This window comes from Ambystoma mexicanum, chromosome 1q (assembly GCF_040938575.1).
Source record: "Ambystoma mexicanum isolate Mex_15411 chromosome 1q, UKY_AmexF1_1, whole genome shotgun sequence".
Taxonomy (NCBI): domain Eukaryota; kingdom Metazoa; phylum Chordata; class Amphibia; order Caudata; family Ambystomatidae; genus Ambystoma; species Ambystoma mexicanum.
In genome coordinates this window covers 868,798,721-868,813,943 of record NC_090922.1, presented here as the reverse complement: position 1 = coordinate 868,813,943, position 15,223 = coordinate 868,798,721, and the positions used below count along the sequence as shown (strand labels likewise).

The window sequence follows — 15,223 nt, the reverse complement described above, 5'->3', positions numbered from 1 at the left end:
GGAAGAGGCGATACACTAGATCCTGCCGTAGTTCTTACTCGTGGCACGAGCGCAGCTCCCTGCTGAGTGAGTCAGCGATGGTGTTTTTTATCCCTGCCAGATGAAACGGCACCAGAAACATCCCTTGGGCGACTGCCCAATGCCACAGGTCCTGCGCCTCCTTGGACAGTGCTGGGGACCTGGTTCCGCCCTGTTTTCTGATGGTGGTGTTGTCGGTGAAGATCCTCACCACCTTGCCCTTGAGGGACGGAAGGAAGGACCTGAGGGCCCAAAACACTGCACGGAGCTCCAGGACATTGATATGTAAAGATTTCTCCGTCGGGAGCCAAAGGCCCCTTGCGTGTAGATTTTCGGTGTGCGCTCCCCACCCTTCCAGGGAGGCATCCGTGGTCACTGTCTCCTGGTGGGCTGGGGTCTGGAAGTCCATGCCCGCCGTCAGATGCGCGCGGGTGTCCCACCACCGGATCGCTCGTCGGAAACTCTCGTCGAGTGTGATCCTTTCCTCTAAGCTGCCCGTCGTTTGGATCCAGCGCGCGTCCAGGAACTCCTGCAACGGGCGCATCCGGAGCCTGCACATGGGAATGAGGTAGATGCAGGAAGACATCATTCCGAGGAGGGACTTGATGGACCTCACCTTGGCCGCGTCGGCCACCAACATCCGTTGCACCTTGCCCAGGATGGTCCTGGTCCTCTCCTCCGACGGGGAGGCCAGAAGGGACACTGTGTTGAGCCTCGCTCCCAGAAACAGAGCGTCTTGCGCGGGTACCAGGTGGGATTTGGCGTAGTTCACGGAGAATCCCAGGTCCGTGAGAAGTTGGACGGTCCTTGCCGTGTGAACCACAGCGAGCTCCCTCGTCTTGGCTCGGATGAGCCAGTCGTCCAGGTAGGGGTAGACATGGATCCCCTCGCGGCGCAGCTGCGCCGCCACCGGTGCGAGGCACTTGGTGAACACCCTGGGTGCCGACCGTAGACCGAAGGGGAGGGCTTTGAACTGGTAATGACGCCCTTGGACCACAAACCTGAGGAATTTTCGGTGCCCCTTTAGGATGGGAATATGGAAGTAGGCATCCTCCAAATCCAACGACGACAGGAAGTCTCCTTCCTCCAGCTGACCCAGGACGTGCTGGAGGGTGACCATCCGAAACTTTTGCGCCTTGATGAACTTGTTCAGACGTCGCAGGTCCAGGATGGGGCGCCATCCCCCCGTCTTCTTCACGAGGAAGTATCTCGAGTACACTCCGGAGCCCCGAAGCCTCTTTGGGACGAGTTCTATGGCGCCCTTCCTGAGCATCGCCTTTACCTCCAGGAGAAGTTGAGGGACGTGAAGTTCTTTCCTGGCCACGGGGGGGACGCGTGGACACCTTCTTTGAAACTCGAGCGCGTGGCCCCGTGCCAAGGCGTCCAGCACCCAACGGTCGGTGGAGATGGACTCCCACACGCTGACGAAGCTCGCCAGCCGGCCTCCCACCGGGGTGCTTCGGTGGGGGCCCGACCCCACGGTCGGTTTAATCCTGCTTGGACGAGGCTTTGCCGCCTCGACCTCCTTGGCGACGACGGCGGAGTCCGCCAGACTTGCCTCGTCCTCTGTAGGCCTCCTGAGACGACGAGCGGGCCGCTTGACGGTAGGTGGAGAAACCGCCGCCGGAACCTTTGGAGGCGCCCTTGCCTCCGCTGCTCCGAAAGGGCGTCCGCCGTTGCTGCAGAACTCCCAGGGCCCAGGCCGTCTCAGTGTCCGCTTTAATGGCCTGAAGGGAATCGTCCACTGTTTTGCCAAACAGGTTGTTCCCATCGAAGGGCATGTCCAGGACTCTGGTCTGAACGTCTTGACGGAAGTCCGTAGCCTTGAGCCATCCACGCCGCCTAAGGCAAACGCCGTTGCCCAACTGGCGGAACCCAGTGTCGGCGATGTCCGTCGCAACGGTAATGGCGTGGTCCGAAGCCACCTCACCTTCCTGCAGGATCTCCAGGGCCTCTGTCCTCTTGTCGTCCGGCAGGAAGTCCAGCAGGGGAGCCAGTTTATACCAGAGCTCCCTGTCGTAGCGGGCCACGATAGCCAGGGCGTTGGCCGCTTTAATCGTCGTCGCTGCCGACGAGATGACTCTGCGTCCCATAGCGTCCAATTTCTTTCCCTCACCGTCCGGTGGGGAAGTCGATGTGGAGGCCGCACCCCCCCCCGCTTTCTTCCTGGCCGCCGCGGAGACGACGGAGTCCGGGGTAGGCTGCGCCCGGAGGCACAGGGGGGCCGTGTCCGGGACCCGGTACTTCTTCTCGTACCGGTCTCTTCTAGCTGGTGTCGTGGAAGGGTTCTTGAGGAGGGTGAGGCCCTCATCCCAAATGTCGTCCAATAGAGGCACTGAGAGGACCGTCTTCCTCTTGGCCTCGCGCCGCTGATAAAGGAAACCTTCCTTCTTCTTCTCCTCAGGGCAGAGTTGAAAAAGCTCGGATGCCCTGGAGATCATGGAGTGGAACGATCCAATCTCGTCGGGCGGAGAAGCCCTGGTGGGAGGCGACGACGGTACATCCTCGTCGTATACCTCGTCGTCCGTACCCGTCGCTGCCGTGTCAGTCCCCGTATCATCCCCTCGGGTGGACGGGGAGGAGGGCTGGAAGTGGCGCGACGGCTGAAAAGGAGGCGGAGGGTGGATCCTTCTTTTCTTGGTAGGGGGAACACCAGAAGGTCCCGGTTCTGGGTCCCCCGACGGGAGAGGTTCCGTCGGCAACGGTAGTCTCGTCCTTATCTCTGAGCATAAGGACTGTATAGCCAACAAAATGGCCGCCGAGTTGTCTCGCGGCGCTGGCAGAGGGGAATCCGACGGGCGATCAGGGACCCCGTCGGTACCCTCGACGATGTCGTCGTCACCTGCGTCGGGATCCATCCCGACGGGTCGGTCTTCTTCCACGCCGAGGCCGTGGCTTAAGACTTCGACCAGCTCCTCCTCCGAGGTTGAGGCCGAATCTACAACGACGCACTGCCCCCCCTTTTTCTTCCCCACGGGGGATTTCACGGGGGTCCTATCGATGGGCACAAAAGATGACTCCCTCCGAGGTGGCAGGGAGACTCTGAGCCCCGAGGTCGCCACCACTGGTGTAGCCTGCACAGGCTGAGCCAGGGCCGCCGCGACAGTTTCGATAGAGGGCTTGGCCGGATGGATTAAGGCCTTCACCACCTTAGGTGCGCTCACCGCCTTATCCTTGAGGGGGGGGGACACCGCCTCGCTCCCCCTCCGATGGGGCCTTCGAGCTCGACCGGGGCCTCTCCAGGAGCTTCGCCGGGTGCTCGGCCTTCCTCTTACCCGACCAAGAGCGTTGGCTCGTGGTTGATGGTGCCGGGGAGGGTGCGCCCTGCCTGGCGACCGTAGAGCCCGACCGTTCGGCGCTCCCGGTGCCAGCAGACTCGCGGTGCTTGGCCTTATGTTGGACCCCCGTCGCCGGGGCGTCCTCAAAGGATTTAGAAGACCGCTCAGATTTCTTCTTCTCGCCGGTCGGGCTCTTCCCTTCTAGCCAGTTGGCGAGACGTTGATGGCGGTCCTTCATGGTCCGCTCCGACATGTTGCCGCAAAACGCACAGTCCTTCTCCACGTGCGTCTTGTCCTCATGTAGGCAGTAGAGACAAAAGGAGTGTTCGTCCTCCTTGAAGACGTTCTGCAGCTGGCATCCAGGGCAAACCCTGAACAGCTTTCCGGGCGTCGAGCTTCCCTTCTCCTGGGCCATGACCGGGCCTGAGAAACTTCTGGAGTCCTCCAAAAGCGTAGCTCGACGAATCTTCACCCTTGAGGGGCGCAGACGAATCCGACACGGGTCCCCGTTGATCGGATAGTGAGTCGGTGGAGCTTGAGGCTCTTTTGACCGAAAAAACGAAGTTTTTGAGAAAAAAACGTGAAAAAATAGCACTAACGCTCGAGAGCAATAGCACGAGGATCCCAACACATGAACGTGCGATAAAAATCTGAAGATGGCTGCCAGAGGCGGTGCTTAGGTAGAGGGCAGTCATTGGCTGTGGTCAGTATGACGCAGAGACCAGTGATTGGTTGTTACTACGAAAGACAGATCAGAAACGAAACTGATACTGGTTTTTTCTTTACCGAGGATTCCCAGCCTGACGACGGGGAATATTCATGAGCATGTGAATCCATGCCAGACCCCATCCTGGAGAAGCATTGTTATTACTTACCGGCACTCCGCGAATTCCGTATTTCTTCACGCTGCACCTCCGCCTGTGAAGACAAAAGCATTGTTATTACTTACCGGCACTGCGCGAATTCCGGATTTCTTCACGCTGCACCTCCGCCTGTGAAGACAAAAGCATTTGTTATTACTTACCGGCACTCCGCGAATTCCGGATTTCTTCATGCTGCATCGCCGCCTGTGAAGACAAAAGAAGAGACATTAGACAGGTATTTACTTACGCCCATCGCACTCTTCACATTAGAACGCCTGCAAATACTCCGGCGTCTCTTCAGCACGAACTAAGCAGCAAGGGAAAAAGGCGCTTGCATTTACTTACTCATTTCCAGGCGCTTCACTCCATCTTCCATCTCCAGAGTCCTGCAAGACAAAAAGGGAAAAGCATTGTACAGAGTCCTGTTCAATATTAACGTGCCACGCACCTAAAGACTATAAAGACTAAAAAGGTGTCCGGAAACTCACCGCTCGTGCAGTTAACGACGGTAACGATCCTCTGAGTTCAAGAGGCCTATGTTTCACCAGTGAAGGAACTGGCAACGGCACCCTGCACCAGACGCAGATGGAGTCCAGCATTCACCTATCTAAGGTGAGCACGTTGACCGGGGGGCTCTACGGAGAAGCTAGGAAGAGAGGGGGAGAGAGAGAGGGACATTCAATAACCCAGACCCTTAACTCCCATATTCTTTCACCTGCAGAAACCTCACCCTTCGAGTTCGACACACAGTGAGAAGAGGTTCGACCCCAGATGCCAATCGAGTCCTGCACATCACTTTGAGTCAGACACCTTCCTGCCAAGACCAGCGCCTCCGTGGCAATCAGGTGAGCGTTACAGATGGAGACCACAGACTTTCTGGCGTAATCCCTCTGCTGATACAGGAAACGTTTCTGTTCCTCCAGCAGTAGATCAAATAATTTTGCTGCTCTGGTCATGAGGACGTGGAAGGAACCAATTTCGTCAGGGGGAGAATCTCTGATTGTATGGCCATCAGGTTCACCATCCTGAAACCAGATCATTTAATTCATCATTAGTAATTGTATGGGTAGAAATATCTAACTGCGAGGCTGCATGACAGGAGGAGGTTGTGCCGGAAGTGATGAGAGAAACCACCTCAAATTCATACTCTGAACAACTACTGGATCTTCAAAGCCTGAATCAATAACATGTTCTAGTAGCTTTGACAAAATCATGGAATAACCTGGCACTGCAGGAGGCACATAAGGAGCCACTGCAGAAACTGGATGTGTACGTCTTGGAGGGAAACCAGTACAGTCCAGTGGATGAGCAGGTACTTCTGGAACCCGAAGACGTAGTTGCTCGTGTACGGAAGGCCCCTTAAGGAGCAGAGGTGGCAGACGACTAGTCATGTACCCCGATAATGGACACAGTGGTTGTAGCCCTGACAACAGCTGAAGGAGGTCTTTGCACCTTTGACCGTCAGACGACGAAGCCGTTGTCGCAAGCCATGGGTGTTGACGAAGACATGGACGGATGCTTCTTGGGAGCCATTGACAAAGGGACGTCGACAGTGCAACAGAAGTCATGGACAAGTGCTTTTTGGACGAAGATGATTTAGCCATTGAGGGCGGTAACTATGGTGCTGTTGACTATCAATGTGATTGACGCAGTGGCAGCGGAGTGTGGGTGGCATGCCCTTCACAACCATCTCATCACTGGAAGACACCTCATGGGCCCTTGACCTATTAGAAGTAATACGCTCCAAGGGTGTGCTCTGACAAGTAGAAGGGCATGGCTTTGGACAGAGGCCACAGCACTATTGTCCAACCAAACCTCCAACCTTCTGTGATGGTCCTTGAGTGTCTTGTTGGAGAAGGAATGAGAAATGGAACAGTTGTTGGTGTTGTGGTCCAGGTAAAGGCAGTCATCATGATGGTCTTCAATGTAGATATTCTTTAGGTGACAGGTGTAACATGCCTGTAAGAGACCTCTTCTTGGAGTCAGCCATAGTGTCAAAGGGCACACCAACAGAGTCTGAATGATGGAAGGTTAAAGAGATACCAGAAGGCGACGTGAGATTGGTACACGACCACCAATGGAAGATCCAGAACTTTGAACTTCTGGAAGTTGAAAACATTGTTGAAAAAAATGAAGATTTTATCTTCAAAATTGTCGAAAGATGTAGACAACTTTGAGGACACCCAACACTGAACATGCAATAAATCTGAAGATAGCCTCCAGGGGTGGAGCTAAAGGGGACCACTCTATTAGCCGTCAGGCAATATGACTCAAAACGAGCACTAAAGTGACAGCAGTTCTAAAATGTAAACTGCTTTTAATTTTTACTGAGGATTCCCAGCCTGACGGGGAATATTTAAACAGCATGTGAATGTATAAAAGATCCAGTAATGGAGAAGAGAGAATAGCTAAAACGTTACACACTTCGTGGTAGGAAAGTTAGCATGCATTTTGCAGGTTTGATTACCGCAAAGGCTTACTCAGCCCTTCCCCCTTCTACAGCTGATAAATGGAGTACCAATAAACTGGGTAAAAATAAAAGCGATTATTACAGTACTTGTAAGTGAACAGTGTCTATCATGGCGTTGCTTAAAAATGATATTGTTCTCCAGTCAGCCACCAAACGGTTCCTGGACTTTGTGAAAGTTAACTTACTTGTAGAGGGTCTCATCCATTATTGACCCCTGCCCCCATGTCATGACCTATTTAAAGTGCCTTAAATTTGGACAATGTTGGAAAACCTAAAATCATCATATCTCAAAACATACAAAATAAAAGCATAACCAGTTTAGCGCATAGTGAAATAAAGTGAAATAAAGACAAAATTCTTGAAAGAAAGTCTTTAAAAGAAAAACATGTAATCAAGGTTACTCAAACAACAAGAGCAAATGGAAACTAAATGGAGCATCACTATCATTACAACTTTGAAAATTAATTTAAGCTGGATCCTCAGATTCTAAAAACAGGCACCTGTGCAACCAATGTCGAGAGTAAAAGAAATGTATTAAGTTACCCTTCTTGAGGAGCTATGTTCTTGCTGCTTCGAATCAAGTTGCACTCTGACCCTCCCTTTGTTCTTGTCTCCCTAGAACATGAAGTGACTCATGTCAGGAAGGTTAGTGGGAGTGTCAAATATCTTTTCTTTTTTGCGGCGAGGTAGTTCCGGAAACTAAAATAAACAAATATTGCAGACTTCGGACAAAACAGCATAAACCAACACACCACCCAACTCTACTGTCATAGCTGGTACAATGGTGGGTTTCGAGGTACTTGTAACTGGATTTCAGAGCCTGCCAGTGCATATCGGATGTACAGACAAGTTTTGCCGAGTTCTCCTTAGATCATGGCAGCATGTGTTTTGGACCAGTCACTTACTGGAGGGTTTGTAAATCGACACTGTGCCACCTACAGTCTAGCATCACAGAAGAAAAGTATACAAAACTGATTAGCAGCGGTGTGAATTAACCTGGGCTGGTCTACTAATGGCCTTTATATTGGTAGAGGCATAATTACACACCTATTACATAATGTGTCAAACGTTTTGTGAATGTGCTGGCAGCGGTTGATGCTCCTTTGCTGGGGCTCCTCAGAGAAGATGTCCAAAATCAGTTACAAAGCACCAAGACTACTCCTTGTCCTGGGATCAGAAATAAGAGGAGCGCTACATAGGGAGGGACAAAAACTGGCAACTCATTGCTGAGTTACATTGGGATCAGAACTTACTGTGTTTTTGTGATCAGGACTTACTGCACTTGGGCATGGTGGGGACTCGCCTTAATCTATTAGCTAGGCATACTAAGCTGTCACCCCTACTGTGCTAACTGGGGCTAATGGGATCTAACATTAACTTTATAACTGGACCAAGCAGGATTTTAGCATAAGGTAATAACTAGCCTAATAAAAGCTATCTGTGGGGAACAAAATGCAATTTGGCCTTAAATGAGCATAACTGTAGCAAACCGTAATTTACCAAGTGGGCATAAATGAACCGGGTCACGATATGCTTGAGCATATTGTAATTCAGACATGCTTTAAGTGGGCCTAATGGAACCTGCAGATGTTGTGTCAAGTCTTCAAATGTTAACAGGGCAGGCTGTGCTGCCATGCCATAAAGAACAAGTCACTTACCAGTAACTGTTCTTCTCCAGCATGGGTCTAGCCTGGATTCATATCCCTGTGAAAATTCCCTGTCATCAGGCCGGGAATCCTCGTTAAAAAAGAAAGCTGTATTGCTTTAAAAGCTTGAATACTGCCTTTCATCCATTATCCAATCACTGAAGACCGGGTCATACTGCACCCATCCAATGATGGTCGTTTCCCTGAGACCTGCCCCCAGCGGCCATCTTCGGATTAGAAGCACGCGAGGTGCCAGAATGAACACAGCGGGGACGGGGGGAGGTTTCACATGTGAATCTATGCCAGACCCATGCTGGAGAACAACAGTTACAGGTAAGTAACTTGTTCCTTCTCCATACACATACTGGATACACATGCACATGAATAGAATTATACAGCAGTAACAAATACACAACCACAGGAGGTGGCAAGGCTCAACAGAAATACAACGCTTACCCCCAGAACCGACTCACCTCAAGTAAACAGGTTACGCAGCACTGCCGGGCCGACCCTGGACTCCTCCCTGGAATCCCTGTCGACAAAGTAGTAGTTTGCGTCAACCTCCACGTAGCAGCACTGCAAATGTCCAGAAGGGAAACCACATAGAGAAACGCTGTCATAGCAGTGTTGGCTAAGGTGGCGTGGGCTGCCGGCCGGTCTGGAAGGGGCCTGTTGGCCAGACGATAACCGTGCATGATGCAGCCAGAGAGCAACCTGGATATGGAGGCCTTGGACAGGGCCTTCTCCAGATTCACAGGGCCAAAGTTCACAAAGAGCTGAGAAGTGTTCCGGAAATCTTTCAAGGGGGCCACATAGAACTTCAAAGCACAAGCAACGTCCAGCCTATGCAGTGACTGTTCAGCAGCCAAAACTGGATTTGGGAAGAAAACTGGAAGCACCAAAGGTTTGTTGAGGTGGAACTCAGACGGGAGCTTCGGCATGAAGGAGGGGTGAGTGTGGAGCACCACCCTAGTAGACTAACGATAAGTAGGGGGCTTTTCAGGAAAGAGCCTGGATCTCCCCTATCCACCTGGCAGAATTGATTGCCACCAGGAACGCAGCCTTCCATGAACAAAACTTGAGAGGAGCACAATGTAAAGGCACACATGGAGGATCCATGAGCTTTGTGAGGACAATATTGAGCTACCGCACCAGAGCTTTCAACTGAGGGAAATACCTAAAGAGACCTTTCATGAATTCTTTGAACAGTCTGTGAGACCATAACTATGGCCTTGTAGGTGAATGGGTGCATCTTGAAATGGAAGAAGAGGCAGCCTGATGTCCGGCACCGCTGATGGGCAGAGAAGGTACAAGTACAATATCTGCCGTGGCTATGCGCGGGCAATGAGTATCATCTTGCAGGAGCATCTCTTCTAGGTGCTGATGACCCCGAGGGCAATCGGAGGAAAATCGTACAGGAACAGACCCTCCCATCTGAGTGAGAAGGCACCCCCCCAAGGTCCCCGGATGAGGGAATTGCTAGCGAACTGCTTGCATTTGGAGTTTGCTGCCGTGGCAAATAGATCAATCTCGGGACAACCCCATTGGCAGAACAGACGGGTCACTTGGCCCTGCTGCAACTCTCATTCGTGATCCCTGCTCAGGGCATCCGCTATGGTGTTCTTTATACCTGCTAGGTGGCAGGATAAGAGGAACATGTTCTGAAGGATCGCCCACTGCCATAGAGTCTGTGCCTCCAACGACTGAACAGGGGATCGGGATCCGCCCTGCATCCTGATGTAGAACATTGTGGTGGTGTTGTCCGTGAAAATCCTTTCCACTTGACATTTTTTAGCAGCAGCAAGAACGACCTCCGGCACATTGATCTGCAGATCCTTCATCAAAGGCCTCTAGCGTGGGACTGCCTGATGTGCGCACCCCATCCGTGTAGACTGTCGCATGAAACAGAGGGTTCCAGAATGGGGAACACTGCGTAAGGTGAGAGCGCACCCCCCAACTTGTCTGACCCAATTGCCCGTGGCCTGGTGCCACCTGAAGTCCAGAAACTCCTGGAGTGGCCTCATCTGCAGACTGCAGAATGGTATCAGATGTATGCAGGACGACATCATGCCCAGCAGCGACTTCATGATTCGGATGGTTGCAGATTTGATGGTAAACAGAGGATGCACCTCCCCCAGGATGGCCAGCACCCGCTCTTCTGAGGGGAATGCTAGGGACACCACTGTGTTGAGACGCGCCCCTAGAAACAGAACGTCCTCAGATTGAGTTGCAAGATTTCGGATAATTGATCGAAAATCCACCCGTTAGCAGGCCTATGGTATCCTGTGTGTGTTGCACTGCCAGGCTCTGAGAACGTGACCGGATGAACCAGTCAAACAGGTACGAGTAGATGTGTATGCCCTTGAGACGTAGATGTGCTGCTAACGGGGCGAAGCACTTCGTGAACACCCTTGGTGCTGACTTCAGGCCAAAGGGCAGCACCTTGAACTGGTAGGGATTCCCTAGAACCATAAAGCAAAGCAACGTTCAATGATTTGGAAGAATGGGGGCGTGAAAGCAGGCATCTTCCAGATCGAGAGTTGTCATGTACTTCCCTTCCTCCAGTTGGCCGAGCGTTTATTACAACGTTACCAACCTGAACTTTTGGGACCCAAGTACTTGTTGAGGCACGGTAAGGCCAGGATTGGGCGCCAACACCAGATCCCCTCAGACTTCTTTCGGACTAGAAAGCATCTGAAGTATGCTTCGGAGCACCTGAGTTGCAGCGGGATGGGTTCTATTGCACCCTTTGCCAGCATGGCTCGTACTTCACATAGAAGCTGGGAAGTGTGTTGTTCCTTCCTCGTTACAGGTGGAATACGAGGGCACTTGCATTCGAATTCCAGCATGTGATCGTTCTGCAGAATCTGCAGCACCCATTCATCTGTGGGGATGTCTCTCCAGGCATCGACAAAATTTGACAGACAGCCTTCCACTGGGGTACGGAAGTGGGGGCCTGGGCAAAGTTAGGCCTGCTTGGTTGCCTGTGGCTTCCCCAGTGGGTGCCGACGGCACTGTGAGCCTCCACCGAATTCCTGGAACCGCCCTCTGCAGGATTCCCGCGCTGTGGAGTGGGAAGGCTGACAGTAGGACGACCAGGCGTAACCCTCTGAGGAGCTTCCAAACATACTCCTGGAGGACCGAAAGGGAGAAGAGCGGTGCTGCTGCAGGATTCCTAGGGACCTTGCTGTCTCTAAGTCTTGATAGCCTGCAGTGTTTCATCGACCGCCTTTCCGAAGAGATGATCGCCGTCGAAAGGTATATCTACCACCTTGGCCTGAACCTCCGGCCTAAAATTGGTAGCCTTCAACCAACCTTGACGCCTGAGAGCTGTGCCATTTCCCATTTGGCAGAAGTCGGAATCCGCAACATCCATAGCAAGTGTGATGGCATGATCGGAGGCCACCTCCTCCTCCTGAAATAGTGCCAACGCCTCTGTCCTGTAGTTGTCTGGCAAGAATGCCAGGAGTTGGCCTAGTTTAAACCACAACTCTCATCATACCAGGCCAGGACAGCCAGAGCATTGGCAGTCTTGATGGTCGACGCTGCAGTATATATGTTGGCTTTTCCGACGCATCCAGCCTCTTTCCCTCTTGGTCTGGAGGGACTGTAGATTGAGGATGGGTTTGCCAACCATTGGCTCGCTGGGGCTGAAACCACAATCTGGGGATGGCGGCGAGCTGAGGCATTTTGGGGGGGATGAGCCCAGCACCATATATTTTTTCTCTAGTCGGTCCCACTTCGCCGGTGCAGAGCTCTGGGATTTCATTAGGGCCAGGCCCTCTTCCCATAACTCATCCAACTCTACAGAGAGGAAGGACCGACTTGGAAGCAGCCTCTCATTCTGTACCGGCGTCAGAGGTGCAGCTTGACTCAGTGATTCTGGTTGATTCAGTGCGACATGTGAGACTAGCAGAGGTCCTTTCCTCTAGCCCTGCTCTGTGAGCTCTGCGAAACCCAGTGAGGGCGGTCCCCGGAGCCGCAGGAGCCGTCCGGAGCCGTGGTAGCTGTTTGAGCCGCAGAAGCAGTGCAGAGAGCTGTTTTTCAGAGCGGTTGGAGTGGTAAAGACCCTGCAACCCAGCGAAGGGCCGTATAAGGGTCAGAAAGCCTGTGGTAAGAACCCTTCACTGGTGGTTGAGGTGCAGGTGTGCCGTCTGGTCACCCATATTTTTTTTTAATCAAAAACAGCTGTTTGTAGAAGCGGCGTGGGAGGATGACCAGCTAGAGGGTGTGGGCCATCTCTCCAGGAGACAGGCAAGATTGGCAAAAAAACGGCAGGCGAAGGCAGCCCAAGTTGGCTCTGCTTGACCTGGAGGATAATCCTCGGGCAGCCCTGCCACAGTTGAATTCAACGCCCCGACCATGCTGCAGCAATGCCTGTAAAAAACAGCGCAAGCGAGCGGCTCAACATAAAAAGAGATCCGCTCAAACGGTGGGTACCCTAACGAGTTCGTTGCTGGAGGAGTTGCTGATAAAAATGCAACCTGCGCCCATGGAGCATCCAGTTTTTTGCCCTGGTTTGAAACCCACCTCTCCTCGTTCGGCCTTGGTGCCATCCCCTTAGTCCGAGGGCCAATCCTGTCTGGGCTCTCTACTTGCACCTGAGAAGAGGGACCCCCGGGCATACATCAATAAGGTTTATTTGAAAATTATGACAATTTCCCCGGCAGACAGCAGTAAATCGTGCCATCAGTTAAATAGACCCACACTTTTTGCTCTGTTTCCTAAACTACCATCTCTCAAAATTCTCAATTCCAGCCATTTTGACTTTGTGGAACCCTCACGCTTGCCTGGATTGAAATATACAAAAATTCATTGTTGTTTGCCCAAAACTGCAGCAATGATGAGGGCTAATCAGGTGTCTCTGGGCTATTTGGGATATGTGTTATACTCCCCCCCCCCCACCCCTCCCGAAGGGCCCATTACGCCACCACACGGGTGGTGGGTCACTGACATTTTTGTATTCAATATATATGATCCCCCGGGTGAGCAGGTGACGGAAGCCTTAAACGATCAACTAGATTCAGTGTTGTCAGTCTGGTGCATGGGTAAACATCTAACCCCCCCCCCCCCCATGTTGCTATGTGGAGACTTAAATGCTAAATGTGTCAACCCTGATGGTTGTGGGAAATATGCATGTGTCTCAGATAAATGTAAGATACCACTAATTAAGAATAACAAGGGGAAAATGTGGCTGGACATAAGCAGAGAATGGTATTTCACAATTTTACACGGCCGTACTATTGGAGATCTACCCGGTCGAATGACATGGGCAGTTGGGCCTAAGACTACTATGCTGGACTACATGGCCGTTAGGGGGTGTTTGTTGAGCCACGTATTGCAATTGAGCATCTCTCTGAATACTTGCAGTGATCATGTCACCTTAATCCTAAATTTGGGGATGGAGGGCCGGGGGTGTGTAGACAGGTGGTCCCCAATAATGCAGGGAATAAGATTCAATGGACACAGCACAATATTGACCAGATGAAACCCCTCTCTCTTCCCGTGAGCACTGGGATTAAACTGTTGCGGTGGGGTAAAAACCTTGAGAACATTTAATCTCGGATAATGTATTTAACGCAAGCGCTCTTTAAGGGCAGTTCGGCCCCAGGGCTCAGATGGAAAGCGGGGGGAGCCCTGTCCTTTGATATTAACATCCGCGATCAGAAGCGTGGCACGTGCCGAGCTATTAGATCGCTAAGAGTGCATGTGCCCTCTCCAGTAGATACCGTGCTGATACGGGCTAAGATAAAAAAAATATAAAGCAACATTTCTGCTTCTGGCTACGCCTCTACCGACAGTCTGTGCAAAGAGAGCTGAGGCAGAAGTTTGTGGTGACCCTTTGCAGCAGAGATAGCCGTAAAATATGGCATTTCCTGGCACAAGCAGGAGGGAAGCAGAAGTCGAGAGTATTGAATCCTATCTCTGGGGAACTATGGGTTGAATTTATTACAGATAAATTCTATAAGGGTAATACAATCATCACCAGTGTACCAGTGGGGGTAGAAACTTGGCCGCTCCCCCTCAGCCACAAAATTACGAAACGGACCATTTTGAATCTAAAGCCCTCCAATGCACCAAAATGGTTTAGCCAACTCCATATTAAAAAAGGTTCCGAACAACTGGGCCCAGGTGCTGCTTACTCTCTTTTCTCAAGTCTGCAGAACCCGGATGGTGCCCTCTTCTTGGAGAAAGTCAGTGTTGATCCCAGTCCATAAAAAGGGTGACAGAGGGATTGCCGCCAATTATCAGCTGCCAACAATGCTGGACGTAACTAGTAACATTTTCACAACTCTGGTGCTCAAGGAAATAGAGATTTGGGTCTTGGAAAATCAGATCCTAAATTATGCACAGACTCGCTTCAGACCTGGGGTGAGCACTACTCATAACATCCGGGTGCTCGACCAGCTAATCAATAATACAGTTAGCAGGAATGAGGCCACTCTGTACATCGCGTTTATAGCCTTTCCCAGTGCCTTTGACCAAGTTGTGCGGGACATCCTGTGGACGAAGCTTAGAGCCATGAATTGTCCGAGCTGGATATTACATATATTGATTGCCCTCCATAGCGATAACTCCACTAAAGTTTGACTTAATGACGTAGGAGAAGTGTCTCCTACAATTCATATAAATATAGGGGTAAAGCAGGGATGCACAGCTGCACCTATGCTCTATAACCTCTATACCCGTACCCGATTGTGGGAACGCTTTACGCTGACGATTTAGTTCTTTTCGATCGTACTCTATCCGGCATCAAGAGTATGCTAAACAAGCTGTCAGTGCATGCATCCAAGTTGGTATTAACTATCAACCTGGACAAAACAAAGATAGTTGCTATCGCAAAAAAGGGCCCCAGCTGCTCAGGTATTGAAACTGCTCTCGGCATAATTGCGGTGGCGGAAACCTACCCGTATCTGGGATTGGATGTCGATGCCTGCCCCAACTATG

At 51.6% G+C, this 15,223-nt stretch overlaps 1 protein-coding gene across 2 annotated transcripts in view; it reads right to left on the bottom strand.

The window, feature by feature from the left end:
- Positions 1–15,223, bottom strand: part of ASPM (assembly factor for spindle microtubules) — a 1,022,684-nt gene that overhangs the window by 24,167 nt on the left and 983,294 nt on the right. Inside the window, exon 26 of one of the 2 annotated variants that reach the window (XM_069641523.1) lies at positions 7,173–7,244. The exons of the other annotated variant lie outside the window; for it this stretch is intronic. Coding sequence (XP_069497624.1) covers positions 7,173–7,244 — 72 coding nt within the window. The remainder of the gene's footprint in view (positions 1–7,172; positions 7,245–15,223) is intronic. 2 annotated transcript variants of the gene reach the window in all.